Consider the following 20,127-nt stretch of genomic DNA (forward strand, 5'->3'; position numbering starts at 1 on the left):
AATCGAACCCGGTACCACTGCACTGTGAAGCCGACGTTCTAACCAATGGACTACCGGGCCGCCCCAATTGTCCATACAAAGCATATTATACAGTTCTCAAATAATGGACCTCAAACAAGTCAATGGAAATTATACAACCACCAGCTTGAACTGTACTGAAGACAGTCCCAAGGTTTCGTCGCTGAGTCAAAAGAGACACTCACCAGCTTGGTGGGTATTGACAGTGACGTTGATCAGCGCACGTGCGGCTATGCCAAGCCCGGACACACCATTAACAGCCTCCACAATGAAAGTGTAGTTGGCCGGTGTGGCATAATCGAGTATGGCCACCGAAATCCCAGTCAGACCCAGTGGCCGCGGGATGAATCTCAGGTCCGGCTCGCATGGATCGCACTGCATCCCGCCGCCGCTGTCACCGTCGCCGTCACAGCGCTGGCATAGGACATTGTAAGTGATGTCGCTGCGGCCTCCTGTGTCACTCGGAGGCATCCATTGCAGGAAAAGGGCCGTGTCATTGATTAACGACACCAGGTTCCTGGGTGCCGATGGAGGCCCTGCCAGGAGAAAGACAAGATGTAATATCACAACGTGTCGCGAGAGCTGCGCATGATGTCGCGACAACTTCCTGAAACAATTTTCCCGTTCGGTGCCATTGGGAGTGGTTAGCAAAAGGCACCCTTCAGATAGAAAACATTCCTAAACATTCCGGCGCGATCACTGAAGTCTGATGACGGTTAATTACACTGTCAGTGTAATTAATTTATACTGACAGTGTAATTACACTGATTACACTGTCAGTCAATGCACTTACAACTTAAGAGGCAAAAACTGGAGCGAGATCGCCCTTCAAGAGTGACTATCATGAGGAAACAACCTGCAATACAGGCTTTTTTTTTCCTTTCAGAACGACTTTGAATTTTCTTTCAAGTGGGAAGATGCTTACAGGAACAGTTTAAAAGTGATGCGCAGAGGAGGTTCTTGTAACCAACTACTCACGCAGACAAAATAAAACAAAGCAAGGCCTTTGAGAAACAAGCGGTCTAATTTTACACCGAGCGATACACGTGTGAACCTTCTCACTTGGTGATGAAGTATCTGATTTGGCAACGTGAATACAACTTAAGCAGCGAGCGCATATTTTAGTGCCATGTGTGGGTGAGTTGGTGGGTGGTGGTCAGAAGCTTCGGGATTTTATTCCAGCGCCGTGGGTGCCAATTACAAAAACACATTAAAACCTGCGAGGGCTATGATGAAGCCGCATTGGTTGCATCGCTCACAATCGAAGCCATGTCGAACGGACGTGAAAAACACAAAGCATTTGGAGGGAGGGCGTTATTGCAATGGAAAGGGGCGGTTATGAAAAGAAGGAGACGACTGTTTTGCAACTATTTCAGCTCTACCTACTTGTACAAGCCATGGTTGAGGGGTCCTTGTTGGCCCTGTAGAAGCCTTTTTCACAGTGGCACATGGTGGCGGCTTGGTCGTGGCTGGAGCTATGGAGAGGACACTGGGAGCATTTCATGTTCCCAGCAATGGGCTTGAAGAAACCGGGTTTACAAGCTGGAAAAAGGGAGACGCAGAAAGGAAAATCCACCAAAACAGAAAAAGTCATTAAAAAAAAACTCTTGAATATGGTCCTTTTTTTAAAATTCATTCATTCATCTTCCGAGCCGCTTGATCCTCATTAGGGTCGCGGGGGGTGCTGGAGCCTATCCCAGCTGTCTTCGGGCAGTAGGCGGGGGACACCCTGAATCGGTTGCCAGCCAATCGCAGGGCACACAGAAATGAACAACCATTCGCACTCACACTCACACCTAGGGACAATTTAGAGTGTTCAATCAGCCTGCCACGCATGTTTTTTGGAGTGTGGGAGGAAACCGGAGCACCCGGAGAAAACCCACGTAGACCCTGAATCAGTTGCCAGCCAATCGCAGGGCACACTAAGACACCTATGGACAATTTAGAGCGTCCAATCAGCCTGCCATGCATGTTTTTGGAATGTGGGAGGAAACCGGAGCACCCGGAGAAAACCCACGCAGGCCCTGAATCAGTTGCCAGCCAATCGCAGGGCACACTAAGACACCTATGAACAATTTAGAGCGTCCAATCAGCCTGCCATGCATATTTTTGGAATGTGGGAGGAAACCGGAGCACCCGGAGAAAACCCACGCAGGCCCGGGGAGAACATGTAAACTCCACACAGGGAGGCCGGAGCTGGAATTGAACCCGGTACCTCTGCACTGTGAAGCCGACGTGCTAACCACTGGACTACCGGGCCACCCTCCTTTTTTTTTATTTTTACATTTTATTTAGTTGCCCATTAAACAAGATACGCAGCACAAACTGCACTGTATAGACAGCACTCTCGCTGTCACATTTCAAAAGTTACTTGAAGGGACCTACTGTACACAAAGCCCTTCTGATTGATGACAATTTACAGGCAAGAGCAAATGCAAGGCAACTTTATTTATATAACGCATTTCATACAGAAGGCAACTCAATGTGCTTCACACAGCCAAAAGCGCAAGCAGCTGAATTCGTTGTCAAAACAAGGGCAACAAAAGTAGCTGATTAAAACGACAACAAAAATGTGAAAAGAACTTAATCAAAACTATTTGTGGGTGGGCATCATTTTTAACCTGGATTTATAAAGCCTTCACTCTTAGGGCTGACGTCACTTCTGTTGACAAATTACAGTATTCCATTTGTGTGCAGCATAACAGTGAAATGCCACATCACCGTGTTTGCTTTGAAACCCGGGCTCCACTAATTGACCTCGGAGCTTTGCTGGATTTAGATTCAATTAGCATTTCTTTCAAATAAAGACTAAAGAGTTACAGCAGGCATGTCCAAAGTCCGGCCCGGGGGCCAAATCCGGCCCGCGGTCGAATTGCATCCGGCCCTCGGCCCCTGTCATAAAATCAGTGCCGTCTGGCCCACAGGTTGGGCGCAATGGAACACGTGTTGCATTGACTGAGGTCTCGTCGACTGGTGAGTGATGTTTCATAGAGTACTGCTTCCCTCTAGTGGCTAAATGAGTAATAGCATTCACTAAATGAGTAATAGCATTTAGACACTAGAGGGCATCACTCACGAGTTAACAAGACATCACTCCGTGTTTATATTGACTGATATGTCATATTTCAAATGATCCTTGCAGTTGTGGATATGTGTATTGCTTGTTCATTTCCCTGTTGTTCCAGTCAAAGGTTTTGTGACTATTGAAAAGTCGTGGTGATACATTTTATCTTTCAAATCAATCAATTTGCACTCAGGAAACTTCTGTTTAAGAAAAAGTCAAGTGAATAAGCAGTTGCATGTGATATACCTGTTTCAAATGAACCAAAAAAATTCTTAAGATTGTTGAAACTAAAATAAAAATGGAAATGTGAAACAGACTGGCTTACTAAAATTTGTTGAACAATATTGTTGTTTAATGTAAAGAATGTCAGCCAAGGTCGGCCCCCCACATTTTACCATATAAAATCTGGCCCCCTTGGCAAAAAGTTTGGACACCCCTGAGTTACAGTATAGTAGAGTACATCCAGTAAGAACCACATGTGTTTGTACAATGATGGTCTTTATTTTATATTGCATCACAGTGCATATGGAATAAAACCATTCAAATGTGAATAAATTGCTGACATTCAGCATCGTTAAATTGGAATTCTGTGATTGACTGCTAAAAAAAAATCACCCCACGAAGACACTTTAGCCAACCTCCTTTGCAACATTCATTTTTTTGTGAGTCTTGTTCCGGACAAATTTGCCTTCTGGTTGGAAAAAGAATCTTAGCCTGTGACTTGGCCATTGAAGTCCATTGTATTAATTTGCCTTCAAAACGCATCGATTTTCTTTTCACACAAGACAAGTCGGGGATGGTAGCCGCATCCTTTTCTTATTGGAGGAAAATACATCAACAGACGTCAAGAATACTCCGGAGGGATGTCGGCATTCCACTGTCAAAAGTGTACAAGCCAGACACACTTTGATGAATACCAATAAAGAGGGTTTAGAATTTGGTACGAACAACACGTAAGGTTCAAGCACGGGAAAGCCAGATTGAATTAGATTTATTCAACATACATTTGGCCAATCTGGCAAAATAATCATATTATTATGTTCCAATATAAGAATGGTTGAACCACCCATCCATTTTCCGATCTGCTTTTCCCTCAAAAAGGGTCACGATGGGGGTGGAGCCAATCCCAGCTGTCTTCGAGCATTGGGCAGATTCCACCCTGAACCGGGTGTCAGCCAATCGCAGGGCACACACAGACAAACAACCATTCGTGCTCATAATAAAAAATTTTAATTTCCCCAGTGTGGGACAAATAAAGGATATCTTAATAATCACACCTTGGGATAATTGAGATAATTGAGAGTGTTCCATTAACCTGCCATGCATGTTTTTGGAATGTGAGAGGAAACCAGACTACCCGGATAAAACCCACGCAGGCACGGGGAAAACATGCACACACTCCACACAGGGAGACCGGAGCCGGTATCAAACCCTGAACCTTTGTATTGTTGAACCTATTTAATTAAAGCCCAAAAGGCTATACTGGATTCATATCTTGGTGTTATAAGAGAAAAATGTATTCTGGTATATAAAGACCACATAAATAATACATTAAAAATACTAATTTAATAATAAAAAAATAATAATAATAATTAAAATAATCTAGACCAGGCATGTCCAAAGTCCGGCCCGCGGGCCAAATCCGGCCCACGGTCGAATTTCATCCGGCCCTCGGCCCCTGTCATAAAGTCAGTGCCGTCTGGCCCGCAGGTTGGGCGCAATGGAACACGTGTTGCATTGACTGAGGTCTCGTAGACTGGTGAGTGATGTTTCATAGAGTACTGCTTCCCTCTAGTGGCTAAATGAGTAATAGCATTCACTAAATGAGTAATAGCATTTAGACACTAGAGGGCATCACTCACGAGTTAACAAGACATCACTCCGTGTTTATATTGGTTTGGTTTGGTTTGTTTATTGAACATAAAATTGACTGATATGTCATATTTCAAATGATCCTTGCAGTTGTGGATGTGTATTGCTTGTTCATTTCCCTGTTGTTCCAGTCAAAGGTTTTGTGACTATTGAAAAGTCGTGGTGATACATTTTATCTTTCAAATCAATCAATTTGCACTCAGGAAACTTCTGTTTAAGAAAAAGTCAAGTGAATAAGCAGTTGCATGTGATATACCTGTTTCAAATGAACCAAAAAAATTCTTAAGATTGTTGAAACTAAAATAAAAATGGAAATGTGAAACAGACTGGCTTACTAAAATTTGTTGAACAATATTGTTGTTTAATGTAAAGAATGTCAGCCAAGGTCGGCCCCCCACATTTTACCATATAAAATCTGGCCCCCTTGGCAAAAAGTTTGGACACCCCTGAGTTACAGTATAGTAGAGTACATCCAGTAAGAACCACATGTGTTTGTACAATGATGGTCTTTATTTTATATTGCATCACAGTGCATATGGAATAAAACCATTCAAATGTGAATAAATTGCTGACATTCAGCATCGTTAAATTGGAATTCTGTGATTGACTGCTAAAAAAAAATCACCCCACGAAGACACTTTAGCCAACCTCCTTTGCAACATTCATTTTTTTGTGAGTCTTGTTCCGGACAAATTTGCCTTCTGGTTGGAAAAAGAATCTTAGCCTGTGACTTGGCCATTGAAGTCCATTGTATTAATTTGCCTTCAAAACGCATCGATTTTCTTTTCACACAAGACAAGTCAGGGATGGTAGCCGCATCCTTTTCTTATTGGAGGAAAATACATTAACAGACGTCAAGAATACTCCGGAGGGATGTCGGCATTCCACTGTCAAAGTGTACAAGCCAGACACAGTTTGATGAATACCAATAAAGAGGGTTTAGAATTTGGTACAAACAACACGTAAGGTTCAAGCACGGGAAAGCCAGATTGAGTTATATTTATTCAACATACATTTTGCCAGATTATTATCTGGCAAAATAATAATATTATTATATTCCAATATAAGAATGGTTGAACCACCCATCCATTTTCCGACCTGCTTTTCCCTCAAAAAGGGTCACGATGGGGGTGGAGCCAATCCCAGCTGTCTTCGAGCATTGGGCAGATTCCACCCTGAACCGGGTGTCAGCCAATCGCAGGGCACACACAGACAAACAACCATTCGTGCTCATAATAAAAAATTTTAATTTCCCCAGTGTGGGACAAATAAAGGATATCTTAATAATCACACCTCAGGATAATTGAGATACTTGAGAGTGTTCCATTAACCTGCCATGCATGTTTTTGGAATATGAGAGGAAACAAGACTACCCGGATAAAACCCACGCAGGCACGGGCAAAACATGCACACACTCCACACAGGGAGACCGGAGCCGGTATCAAACCCCTAACCTCTGTATTGTTGAACCTATTTAATTAAAGCCCAAAGGCTATACTGGATTCATATCTTGTGTTATAAGAGAAAAATGTATTCTGGTATTCATTCATTCATCTTCCGAACCGCTTGATCCTCACTAGGGTCGCGGGGGGTGCTGGAGCCTATCCCAGCTGTCTTCGGGCAGTAGGCGGGGGACACCCTGAATCGGTTGCCAGCCAATCGCAGGGCACACAGAAACGAACAACCATTCCCACTCACACTCACACCTAGGGACAATTTAGAGTGTTCAATCAGCCTGCCACGCATGTTTTTGGAATGTGGGAGGAAACCGGAGCACCCGGAGAAAACCCACGCAGGCCCGGGGAGAACATGCAAACTCCACACAGGGAGGCCGGAGCTGGAATCGAACCCGGTACCTCTGCACTGTGAAGCCCACGTGCTAACCACTGGACTACCGGGCCGCCCGTATTCTGGTATATAAAGACCAAAAATAATTACATTAAAAATACTAATTTAATAATAAAAAAATTATAATAATGAAAATAATCGAGACTGTACTTTAAAGGGAAAAAAAATCCAGTTCAAATTCAGTCTTCAGTGACATCTGCAGTGCTTGCGCTTGACACTGAAGCGGGGATTCATGACTATTTGAGAAGTGCCGAGTGAGAGTTTGGACATTCGCATGAGGTTTGCGCAGGAAAAACACATCCAGTTAAAAAGGTAATGTGGTTCCTCACTTTTTTTGTGAATTCCCTTGTGGACCTTCCTCTTTTATGGCCCGGCGTAGTGAGGAGTAGACTGACAATGTTTTGGCTGCAGGAAGCCCAAAGTTTTTGTTGACAACTTCTGTTAGAAGGCGTTATAATGGAGTCTATAAAAGGCCCGTGCGCCGCAGTCAGGCTAGACCTTGAATAGCTGATGTAAAATTCATAGCGGTCCATCTGAATATTGCAGGGATATTTTACTCGCAGCCACAAATATCCATCCCGCCGTGATGCTGATGTTTTCGACACATGCGGTAAAACAAACCCGCTCACAAATACCGGCACGGCTGCCAAGATTCTCTCGGAAAAGTGTGATTGACAGACGGACAAACGGTTTCAAGCCATAGTTATCGTCTTATTTAGGGTAGCGGCTTATTTCATCCCTGAAAAGTGAAACGGGTGCATAAATAATAGTTTAGACGCTCGCGTTTCCCGACATTTCGGAAAATAATTCATGTCTTCATGGGCGTTAAAAAGCTATTAGCATAATAATAACCTGACGTTAAAAACTCTTTTACTCTAAATATATATCCAAATATTTCTTAAGGATCATTCTGCAAAACCACACGTTCCAACTACACCTTTGTCCAATTTCTCCAATCTCATTTTTTTCCCTTCATTGTCTCAACCAGCCCTCCTTTCCCATCATGTGCTTTTTCTCTGCCACATTTTTTTTAATACGTTCCTGACGTGTCTCTCTCCTTTCCCGTTTCCATCAGAAGTTGACAAAAAAACATTGTGGAGTGATTCCTTTTCCCCATCCACTAATATTGCAGTCACAGTAAATTTGGGTGAAAATGATCGCACATAAACTGAAGGTTATATGATGAATCTAAAAAAAAAAGAAAAAACCAAACAAATCTTCTTCTCGAGTTATGAGTGAATAATAATTTCGGCACTAAACGAGAGTATAGCATACACTCTTTGAAATATTTTCCATTTGAATGATCACTCTCAGCCCACAGCACACCATAATAACATCTCTTGGTATTATTCTGCTTCACTGACACTGACTCTAAAATCCAATGCATACGACGCATTTCCCCACACCAATCAACCCCCCCCCCCCTTTCAGTCCCCAAAAAGATTCTAAATTGGTGGGGGAGTTTTATACATGGGTATTAATATGACACAAAATATTTTCTTGCACTGACCTTTTCTGAAGCCATAACAAAAAAAAATATTGCTTGTTACTGCGACTTACTGTGATATAGTAAGTTTTGAATATATTTGCTGACTTTGGGGACTCCCAAGGTACTGCAGGAGCATTTATAATGCCCATCATACAGAATCTAACTTGTTACCAGCTGTCGATCTAACTTTCTTGACACAAAAAGCACTCTCGGTACATTTTCATTTGGAGATTTCACAATTCTCTGCACAAGACAAATTCCAAAAGCCAGATGACACACATAGGAAAAGTGACGATCTCAAGGCCCGAGGACAGATCAGAGTCTGCAGAAGTAAATGTTTCGACTGTAAATGATGAGAAATATCTCTATCGCACCTGAGAGCCGTATTCAAAATCATGCCCGTCTTTATTCCTTATGAGCAAAGTTATTTTGTAATTTGATCCGGTCACTGACCATTCAACCATATTCGCTTTGCATGTTAGATCGCGCCTACGTTGGAGCTTGTGCCAAAGGCGAGAAACAGATTTATTTGAGTTTGCAGCCGTTTGTTGCACTCGGCTCGAAGCCACGAAGATCACCTTCAGAAAGCAATTTCAATCCAATTTGTTCACTATCACTTCTTTGGCATTTTATAAGCCAGGGCATTCTTATTCATGAAAGGCGCAATTTTCACAAAAAATATGGCCTCACAATGCAAACCAACAGTGGCCTCATAAAAAAAAAAACAATAATAATAATAATAAAATAAAATGCAAATTTGCTCTAGAGGCTAAAAAACCTTTACACCGGAATTTACATATAACTTAACAATTGCATACGAATAGAAAGAGTTTGACTCAAGCGAACATTAACGTGCACACGTTATCCCCTCGCTGACGGTCTTTCAAACTATGAACGAATCGGGCAATAGGCGGGGGACACCCAGAATCGGTTGCCAGCCAATCGCAGGGCACACAGAGACGAACAACCATCCACGCTCACACTCACACCTAGGGACAATTTAGAGTGTTCAATCAGCCTGCCATGCATGTTTTTTGGAATGTGTAGGGAAACCGGAGCACCCGGAGAAAACCCACGCAAGCCCGGGGAGAACATGCAAACACACAGGGAGGCCAGAGCTGGAATCGAACCCGGTACCTCTGCACTGTGAAGCCCACGTGCTAACCACTGGACTACCGGGCCGCCCTTCAATCAGAACTGCCATGCATGTTTTTGGAATGTGGGAGGAAACCGGAGCACCCGGAGAAAACCCACGCAAGCCCGGGGAGAACATGCAAACTCCACACAGGGAGGCCGGAGCTGGAATCGAACCTGGTACCTTTGCACTGTGAAGCCGACGTGCTAACCACTGGACTACCGGGCCGCCCGTGTACATATATACTGTATATACACACACATATATATATATATGAGTGAGAGAGAGAAATATTAACACACACACACACACACATGCACACGCACACTTCTGCCTTGAGACTTTCAGCGACACGGCTTAAAGAGATCACCTGCAGGCCCTCGTCATGCGCATTTGCACAAATGTCATGACACGCTTGATAAGTGTTGTTTAGATGTCGGAAGCTGGAAGTTTTCTCTTGGCTTTTGCTTGTCAGAAACAGATGGAGCCAGAAAGCGTGTTGACGCTGGTCTCCCGCCTTTGATATGCAGATGGTGAGTTCAGAGGGAATGAGCGATGCTCCGTTCTGGGAGGACGGCGTTCCGGGCCGCCGCGGTAAACACAGACCTTAATGGACAATGACTCAGATAAAACTTAAGAGAAGCGTATCGATTTCCTCATGGCTCATCCGAGCCAATCGATCCGGGGCCTTGCGGCACAATAGGGGGAAGAGAGTGCAGCGCAAACTATGCGAGGTCAACTGACCTCTGGTGCTGAGGGTCACAGACAAAGAAGAGAAAGAAAGGCCGTGCAGGTTTGATTGCGAAATCTGGCGAAACGTGATTCAACCTTCAACTCAATGTGTTTCTCGGAGGCATTTTTGTTGTGGAAAAGATTGCGCCTTTGCACGGGGTGTGTTGTATTTGGGTCATGGTGGCCCCAACCAAAGAGGTGCCCTTGGCGAGATTTTAAGCAGCGATTGACTTCTATATTAACAAAAGAAGTCCACTTTTTTAAAAATATTGCCTTTCATTTATCAAATAACACAGAACTATTTAAAATGTAAAAACGGAACACTTTCTGAATTTCCTTGGTTACGAACAAATCATGTGAGTGACTTGCTATTGTGACAGCTGCACGTCCCCCCAAAAAAAAGAAAACAAATCTACTCGGGTGAACTCAAAATTACAAGGCACCGAACTTTGATAATTGTTAAGTTCATTCATTCATTCATCTTCCGTACCGGTTGATCCTCACTAGGGTCGCGGGGGGTGCTGGAGCCCATCCCAGCCGTCTCCGGGCAGTAGGCGGGGGACACCCTGAATCGGGTGCCAGCCAATCGCAGGGCACACAGAGACGAACAACCATCCACGCTCACACTCACACCTAGGGACAATTTAGAGTGTTCAATCAGCCTGCCACGCATGTTTTTGGAATGTGGGAGGAAACCGGAGCACCCGGAGAAAACCCACGCAGGCCCGGGGAGAACATGCAAACTCCACACAGGGAGGCCGGAGCTGGAATCGAACCCGGTACCTCTGCACTGTGAAGCCGACGTGCTAACCACTGGCCTACCGGGCCGCCCTTAATTGTTAAGTTGGGCAGTTCAAATAAACGTTTTGCGTTTTGCTTGAGCGGAAATTGGTTTTCCTGTGTTTCACATCAATGAAATCACAGTTCACAGAACAGTGTTCTAACCGCAACTTTTAAAAAAAACATGTCAATAATTGATATTTTAAATTTGTTCCAACTTAAACGACCGTTTCAGCTCCCAAAATACAAGTTGTGTTTTGTGCGATATAATTGGAGAAAACAAACGCAGCAACAAACTGACTATTCTCTTGTCTCTTGCCTCTACGATACAGCAACCAGAGTGAATGAAGAGCCAACTTAACACAGACGACGCACAGTGTGCATGCTGATGCCGATTTCATATGAACTCACAATTGTTTTTATTCATTTCAATTTGCTTTTCGTTCAAACGTTTTGGCACCATCGAGAGTCCGAGGCGCCCTTAACCCTCGTAGTGCACCGCTTGCGATAAATGTAAAATGATGTCTTTGAAACAAAGGCAAAGTCATTCAGAAAAACACGAGAGAGCTGAAACTTATGGAGGGGTTCTAAAATGGCCTAAATTTCATGACGTCACCGGCTGATAATTCTCAGGCATTGCAGCAATAATAAAAAAACGTTTTGATACCTTAATCTTCACAATTTACATATTTTGCACCATAGAGACCCATTATAATTCATATCTTTGAATGCATCGTAAACCTAATGTGTATACATGCATTTCACACGAGTTTTACGTCAATCGCTTTGTTTTCGCTTGGACAGACGTAAGCATGCCACATTGTTGGGTTGAGGTCATTCCAATTTTGCAACTTTTAGGTGGCGCCAGAGGATCGCAAATGAGTTTGCCTTTTTGCAGGAGGCTTCAAACCGATGCATTTTACATGAACACGTCCGGTCGGGATTGTTAGTAGGGCTTGGTTGGGACCTCCAGACACATTTTTTTTTCCTTTTTCAAAAAATAAAGAATAGAAAATCCCAAAGAACTAATAAAAACTATATATGTATGGATAGCACAGATGCCTCTGAACATTTTGAGTGTTTGAAAAAAAAAAGAAAATGTTTTTATAACACAAAATACATCATTACAAAAATTGTAAAAAGTGTAACTTAAGGCGTTTTTAATTTGGAGCATACAGGGGTTAAGCTAGCAAAACTTGAGGTAGATATGAAGCCACCCCCCCTCCCCCATCCCCCACAACAATGCCGGATTTGTAATAATTATCGTCGAAATTATCACAGCGAGGCTCTTCGGTCAGACCATAAGAAGAGGTTCATCTTCCGTCGGAAATGAAATGTGAGCTTGGAAGGCGCAAAACACGACGTGGAAAAGACCACAGCCAAAGAATCTTTGGATGCGAAAACGAGGAATCGTTTAGCGCACTTGCGGGGGTGGGGGTTATTTTTTTTTTTTTTTGCTCTTCTTTGCATCGATATTGGCTTTCCAGTCATGTTCCAAAAGACGTGTCTATTAGCCCCCCCCTGTAGTGATGAAAGGATATGGAACAAATAGCATTAGCACTATGATGTTGCCTTATCTAGGTCATGATATAACCAGCCGATCTTTGAGTAATCCTCCGGTGGCTGACGCTGAATGAGAGGAATGGAATAATCAGGCACTCGACAGAGATGTCAAAACAGTCTGGCAGCATGCTATGGGCTTGGAAAGCGGGGCGTGATCAGGCCCAATTCCCTTTGTTACGGCTGACGGGAGGGAGAGACGGACACGTTGAAGAGAAGCTGTGCTCGTATTTGGAAGCGGCGCTGGGGTTTTCCCTATTCTCGCTCTCTCGCGCTCTCTCTCTCTCTCTCCCCCCTCTCCGGCTCTCACTCGTTCCCCATGCTGCCTCTCAGACAGCTTTGATCACAGCTCCCTTTGAAGCAGTGTTCCAAAATGAAAACGAGGAGAAAGCAGAAGTCATCGCAAGTTCACGCCTAAACTTCCTGCAACTACTTGCAAAGTGTGCTGCTTTTTTCTTTTTTTCCTATCCCCCCCCCACCCACCCAAATGCAAAGGTTCACCAATGACGATTTTATTTTTAATTTCAACTAAATCTCTGATGAAAAGGCAAAGCGGTAGGATTGCCATCGATTACATTTTCTAATTGAAATTTGACTGATGTCACTGATATAACGATTGCGCTGTGAGGAGAAGAGATGGTTGTAGAAGCAATAATCACATTTACCTCACGCGCACAATGATAGGAGGACTTGGGCTGGCGAATATAATTAGTACATGTAAGATAAGATAAGATAAGATAAGAAACCCTTTAATAGTCTCGCAATGGAGAAATTCCATGAAAGGAAGAACAAAATATAGGAGCTGCTGGAAAGGCAGCCACTCTCGCGGCGCCATTTTGAAGTCAAAATGACAACAACAAAAACTATGTTCTTTTAAAAAAAGGCTTAAAATATTTAATCATGTTTGATTTTCAGAGTTAACTTGCGATTGATGGCTGACTGCTCACACATTTCGTGTCTGTGTCAGATTATTATCAATACTCAGATTAAGATGTGAGATAAAGCTGGGGCCCGTGCTTCTCCATTATTTTCAGTAGCGCCCCAAGTCTCTGCTGCGACTACCTGTATAAATATGGGGGGGGGGGGGGGGTCGAACCGTCTTTTGAATCGTTTTGCACCCCATGTATCGTAAACTGCGAGATATGCACCCCTGTTAAATGGTTTCACGAGTCTATACAATTGTTAAGTGCACAACTGCACACTTGGACAATGAAACCACCACTGCCACCTACTGTAGTGGATGTGCAATTAACCTTTATTCTACTACGGCCTAAAAAAGGTATTCATCCAGAGGCTGATCACCACTGCACCCTGGCCCCCAGGCGTGCCCACCCCGCTATTTGAGAACTGGTTTGAATTTGTTGCACTTATCATAGCAACATCTCAAGCCCCACAAGAAACATCGGAGTAATAATAAAAACATAGTTAGTCTAATAGCACAAGTCATTTTTAACTTACTATCACAATATCAACAACAACAATAAATAGCAATGTGCTTTCTAAAAAATGTTTTATTTTCACGTCTGTTTGGACTGTCAGTCATTCCGGTCATGGCAATGCGCCAGGGTTGAATCGAGGTAAAGGGACTCTTCCCGTTTGATGAATTTCGGTCTGGTTTTCCAAAAACAATGAACAAATGACTCGGACAATTATGCCACTGGGCTAATGACACCTACTGTAACTTTGTGAGGACCAGTTAGTTGTTTTTGATGCTCCGAGAATGACTGTCCTGTTCATTGAATTGGCTTGTCAAGATTTTCCTGACAGTGGTACCGCTCCGGTACGAAAGAGAATGTCAAACGACTGTCGGCAGGGGGCACGCAAAAAAACGGAGTATAAATGTAGGGCAGCGGTCTCTCGTCTCATCAGTAATCACATGTGACGGGCCTCCATGGTGTTTAACCACACTTTAAAGTTCCACAAATATACCGAGAGCAAATGTGAAAGAGACAAAGATGAAACAAACGCACAAACGCAGTAGCCAATAAAGGCGATATTAGAGCGCGTCCTACATATGAGCCGCGCTAATGACCGTGGGCTATTTGTAGTAACTGCGCCTACTGCCTTACCACTGGGTTTGCATCTGAATTTCAACCGTGGTCTGCGGAGACTCTTCTTTCACTCCATAAAATAAATGACAGTACGAGCATTTCAACTAACTGTAACCATGCCGGGCATCTTAATTTACCGTACGCCTTCATTACCGCAGTACGTATGAGCCTTAGGAATGAAAAAGAGGGTTGGGGGACTTGTGGAAAGGACAAGACGCAAGCTAAATTAGCAGCGGAACTAACAAATGAAGGCAATTAGCCGGCTAGCCCCTCACTCTGTCTGCACTAATTGAGAAACCAGGCCAGCAACTATCCGGAGCAACCCAACAGCTGTGGTAAACTTTTCGTCTGACTCTCGGGGCACATTAAGTAATGCTGATACAACTAATTAGAGTTCCATATCCCAAAAAGCCTTTTACAGAAACCTTGCGCTATTTATCAGCCTTCTCCGGGTCTCATAACCATCGCTCACGGATGCACGCTTTCCAATAGCCTGGCATTCGTTGCGGTAAAAACGGACAAAATGTGTGACAAAGTGTCGCTTCCCCCCCGCCCCTCGAAAAGAACACGACCGAGTCCAGAGACGCCCGTACGGAGCCGGTGGCGATTTTAAAATGTCAGAAAATGCCCGACTGGTTGACGTACTGCCCCCATTTTGCTTTCAAAAGATAAAATAATGGTCGCGAGCAACAATGCAAATGAAGAGGCCGGAGCGAGGCGATGAACAGCGAATCAAATTAAAAGGACGAGGCGACGCAATGAAGTCAAAGGAAATCAGGAGGAACAACAAAAAAAAAAAGAAGAGGGAATGACGGGAGGTAACGTCGAGAGGCGGAGAAGATCCTTCGGGACGGGCGCTTTATTTAAGTCGATCCCCGGCAAGAACCAGAAGACCGGCGAGGTCGATTAATGTGATGCGAGGTTATTGCTCTTACGCTTCTTTTTGGTGAAGTTTTCCCCGCCGACAGAGTGGGAAATGCGCCCGATGGTCTGTCTGTTGCCGGCGCTACTCGATGGATTGTCAACAGGTTCAGAAGTACTGGAATTCATGAGCGTTGAAAGAATTCGAATTTAGCTCGACAGATGGATTCTGTCGGATTGATCGGCATCCTATTTTTTTTTCAATTCGCTTTGCTTTGTTTGCGAACTCGCTTTATGCTTTCAACGGATTTCCATCGGGTCGGATTCACCCCAAAAATATAAACAATGCATTCATGAATTCGATTTTTGAAGTCAGAACCTCGACCGTGGTCTCCCAAACGAGTTATTTCGGCAGGATACACACACACATATACCCACCAGTGAATTTGAAAACGGGCGGCCCGGTAGTCCAGTGGTTAGCACGTCGGCGTCACAGTGCAGAGGTACCGGGTTCGATTCCAGCTCCGGCCTCCCTGTGTGGAGTTTGCATGTTCTCCCCGGGCCTGCGTGGGTTTTCTCCGGGTGCTCCGGTTTCCTCCCACGTTCCAAAAATATGCATGGCAGGCTGATTGGACGCTCTAAATTGTCCCTAGGTGTGAGTGTGAGTGCGACTGGTTGTTCGTCTCTGTGTGCCCTGCGATTGGCACCGATTCAGGGTGTCCCCCCGCCTACTGCCCGAAGACAGCTGGGATAGGCTCCAGCACCCCCCGCGACCCTCGTGAGGATCAAGCGGCTCGGAAGATGAATGAATGAATGAGTGAATTTGAAAACGTTGAATATCACATTGTTCTCGCAAAGTCACTGAAGTCTGACTCCGGATCAACAAAAAAAAAGGAGTTCTTACTCTGGCAGTGGCCATCTTTTTCCTCATGGCCGATGCTGCACACGCAGTGGCCCAGCGGCACCAACCAGTCTCCGTCGGCACCGCAGTACAATTTGGGCGTGTCTTTCTCTTCCGCGTTTTCCACGCAGGCGCCCTTAACCTCCACCAGAGAGGAAGAATCCCGATGTGGAACGGTGTCAGGAAACACCGCCAGATTCCGCAAAGTGGACGGACAGCGTTTGTAGAAGACCTGATGTAAACGGTCAAAAGAGCTGCGTCACCAAAAAAAAAAAAATGAAGAGAGAAAATTCCGAGCTCTTGGCCGACCTTGACGGAGACGAGCGCAATACAAGCGCCGACGTCCTGGAAGGCCAAGTAGAAACCCCTCTGCGCCAACGGCCCCACCTCCCTGATTTCTGTGTTGAGACGGAGAACGCGATCGCCAAGATCCGTCTGAGTGAAACTCTCGTCTGCCGCGATGGTGTCAACCTGGAAGTGAGAATAAATGCTTTCAAACAATTGTTTTTTTTTGTTGTTGTTGTTTTTGGCACATTTTTGGGGATCCTAACCTTGGCATAGTCAGTGGGCCTGAAACGTGTCCCTGAGGGCAACGGTTCATTTGTCTGTAGGTAGAAGAGGTTGAAGGTTTCCTTACAGGTGCCAGACACCCAAGGAATGGAGTTGCAGTCCCTCAGAGTGAAACGAAGCTCCACGTATACCTACCAGGTCACGTAAATACGCACACAGAAATCACCATGAGATTCTTTATCGCTTGGAAACGAATATTTTTGAGTTAAAGGTTTTTTTTTTTTAAAAAACCTACAGTGGTACCTCTACTTATGAATGTCTCTTCAAGTTACAAAACGTCTCGACAGGAAAATATTGCCTCCTGTTACGAACGAAATTTCAAGATCCGAAAGGTAAAAATACAATACGGGCTGCTACTCGCAGCTCCGAGTTTCCTGAACGCAACATACTTAACAGCTGCTCTGCCATTGGCTATTACCTAGCACCTTCCTGGCATCCCATTGGCCGAGTGGGACCACTACCGTATGTGTCTATGCGTGTCATTCGCCCCACATGCCATAGAGGCGGTCCGATAGTTTGACGTAAATGCGAATCACCCAGAAAAGTGTTTACATGGAAAACGCGTCTCTACTTACAAAATGTTCCGAGTTCAGAAATTTCTTCTAGAATCAATTAATTTTGTAACGAGAGGTACCACTGTATTGGAGATGTGGAAAATGATTCGTTTGTTATATCTTTAAACACTGAGGCTGGTAAAAGTTTGCGACACAGCCAAGGTTCAGTCAAGCTGGACCGTACTCCATTCGGGAAGACTTCCTTTGCCGTGAATGATTGAAACAGCAGTTTATTGATCAATCATTGATCAATGTATATAGCACGGGCTTGCATAATCTGTTTTCTGACACATGACTTGGAAGGCTGCTTCGCCTTGCTTGGACTAGATATTTTCAATGTCCGACATGACAGCGTCTCAGTTTTACAGACCACCAACCTAAATCTTACTTTCTGAGTTTAAAAAAAAAAGAGCATGTGAGGATGTATGGCGAGTGTAGAAGCGGCGCAAACCCTCTGCGCTGCTTGTCGCTGTATCCATCCCGATCTGAGCCAGTTGTTCTGATTGAGCTCCATCACATGGCAAACTTGGAAGGTGTGAATCGGTCTGTTCTGTTCATCCATCTCGGTGATTGCATCCCACTGGGGGGAAAAAAAGGAAATAAAAGGGGGTATGTGGTGATGTCTTTACTATGCAGAGAACAAAAAGATTTTAAAAACACCAAAAGAGCCTCTCTTTTTTGGATTTAAAAACGGAATCATAGTACGCTGTAGGTTTGTTGCTGTTGAATTTTCGAGATTTAAAAGAAAAAGTGTTTATTTCTGTGGGGACTATGCGCGGACAATCTAGACTGGATAAACCAAAAGGTCTTGGGGTACACCTTTTTATTGATGAGTGATTTAAAACCAGTCCAGAGTCTCTCTCGCCCAAAGTCTGCCTGGGTCGGTCGGTTTCAGCTCACCTGTGACCCCACGCATCCATCCATCCAGCCATCTAACATCGTCCTCCGTTTATTCTGGGTCGAGTCCATGCGAGCAGCAGCCTTAAGCCCAAAACTTCACGATGCAAGGCAACTTCATCCAAGTCTTTTGAAGGGATCCCAAGAAATTCCCACAACGTTTCTCCAGCGTGTCACGAGTCACTCCCGCTAGGACGTGCCTGGATCCGCCTCACCAGCGAGGCGTCCAGGAGTTATCACCTCAACCAATTTAAGAAGCCCCTCCCCCCAAGCCCTTCTACACACAGTGTCAATGCTGCACTGCTTCCCCGTACTGACACAACAGATGGCGGACCGCAATTTGCTTAAAACCGTTCGCAAATCATTCTCACCCATCGTAGTCAACTTTTTTTGCCTCAACGATCATCTTAGCCTGCCAGTAGCAAACAGCCGCCATCGGAGTCCCACAGGTCAAAAAGACTCCTCGAGGACTCCCAAGGAGTCTCGGGGCAGGAGAAGTGGGAGAAAATGAATGGAATGAAAGTTGATTAATCAGTACTCAGGCTCGACACCAGAAGATCATTTTTGAGATTGAGATGAGATGAGATGAGATGAGATGAGATGAGATGAGATGAGATGAGATGAGATGAGATGAGATGAGATGAGATGAGATGAGATGAGATGAGATGAGATGAGAGATGAGAGATGAGAGATGAGAAATGAGAGATGTGAGATGTGAGATGTGAGATGTGGAGATGTGGAGATGTGGAGATGTGGAGATGTTGAGATGTGAGATGTGAGATGAGATGTTCTTTATTTGTCCCATACTGGGGAAATTTACATCCTCCAGCAGCAAGAATGTAGGTAGATGGTTTCAGGATGAAGATGGATGAACAACTTTGCGATGAACTCCAAAAGTGGTTGCAAGTCCAACATCAGTGACCCATAAACTCACACGTTTTCTTCTGGATAGATGAACACAAATGATGACACACACGCACACCCAAAAAAAATAAAAAAAAACATGTTCAAGCTATGCACTTCCCTGATATCATTTAATAAACAGTATCCCGAGTCACTTTCACCAACGTTTTCAAAACGTTGCATCAGACAGCTCTTATTTGTCTGCTCTGCTTGGAGAGCGTGTTTTCATAAAACCAAAATGTTTATTGATAGAACGCTTCTCTCCGCCCGTCGATGAGTTGGTGTTGTTGCACCGTTGACTCTTTTGGGGCTTACCCCCAATCACCGTGTTCTACAACATCGAAGAGGAGATGACAACAATCACTTGAGATTGGGATCTTCTGATGATGTTTCCATGATATTCTGTTTATTTCTGCCGTGCTCGGAATTATTATTCTTTTTTGTTGTTTTGCTAGGCAGTCATCCGCAATCGCAACTGCTGACTGCCAACATCAGAAATCAGACTTACAAAAATCCCTGGAATACGCCACAATGTCCCCGTTGACAAATGTCGTTTCAAAAATCTGCCGAGTTAAAATTGTCGGATTTGCGGGAATTAAATGACATTCCGATTGTGGTAACCATGTGCGTGTGTGGTTTCTGAGGTTTATGTGCACCGCAGGGGTTGAAACTCATCAGCTGCCTGTCTCGGTAACTGTTGAATACTTCCCCTTTGTCACCGTGTGAGCTTTCGCCCCCATCGAGGGTCTGATCTGTCTGTCTGTCCTCATTTCACAGACGTGACGAAGAGATGAAAATCGTCACTCTGAGTGGCAGGTGCCTCGGCGCACCTTAGTGCTTTGTCAATGTAAAATGTGACCTACTTTAAAAAATAAAAATAAAAAACGAAATA

At 44.3% G+C, this 20,127-nt stretch overlaps 1 protein-coding gene across 2 annotated transcripts in view; it reads right to left on the minus strand.

Moving 5' to 3' along the window:
• The window catches only part of LOC127598891 (ephrin type-A receptor 6-like), a 59,665-nt gene that overhangs the window by 21,814 nt on the left and 17,724 nt on the right, over positions 1-20,127 (minus strand). For both annotated transcript variants that reach the window (XM_052062455.1, XM_052062454.1), the window contains exons 3-8: positions 17,887-18,015; positions 16,863-17,012; positions 16,621-16,782; positions 16,315-16,543; positions 1,405-1,560; positions 204-554 (exon numbers count right to left, since the gene is read on the minus strand). In XM_052062455.1, the coding sequence (XP_051918415.1) occupies positions 204-554; positions 1,405-1,560; positions 16,315-16,543; positions 16,621-16,782; positions 16,863-17,012; positions 17,887-18,015 (1,177 nt within the window). The remainder of the gene's footprint in view (positions 1-203; positions 555-1,404; positions 1,561-16,314; positions 16,544-16,620; positions 16,783-16,862; positions 17,013-17,886; positions 18,016-20,127) is intronic.

The sequence above is a fragment of the Hippocampus zosterae genome, chromosome 4 (assembly GCF_025434085.1).
Source record: "Hippocampus zosterae strain Florida chromosome 4, ASM2543408v3, whole genome shotgun sequence".
In the NCBI taxonomy this organism is placed as follows: Eukaryota; Metazoa; Chordata; class Actinopteri; order Syngnathiformes; family Syngnathidae; genus Hippocampus; species Hippocampus zosterae.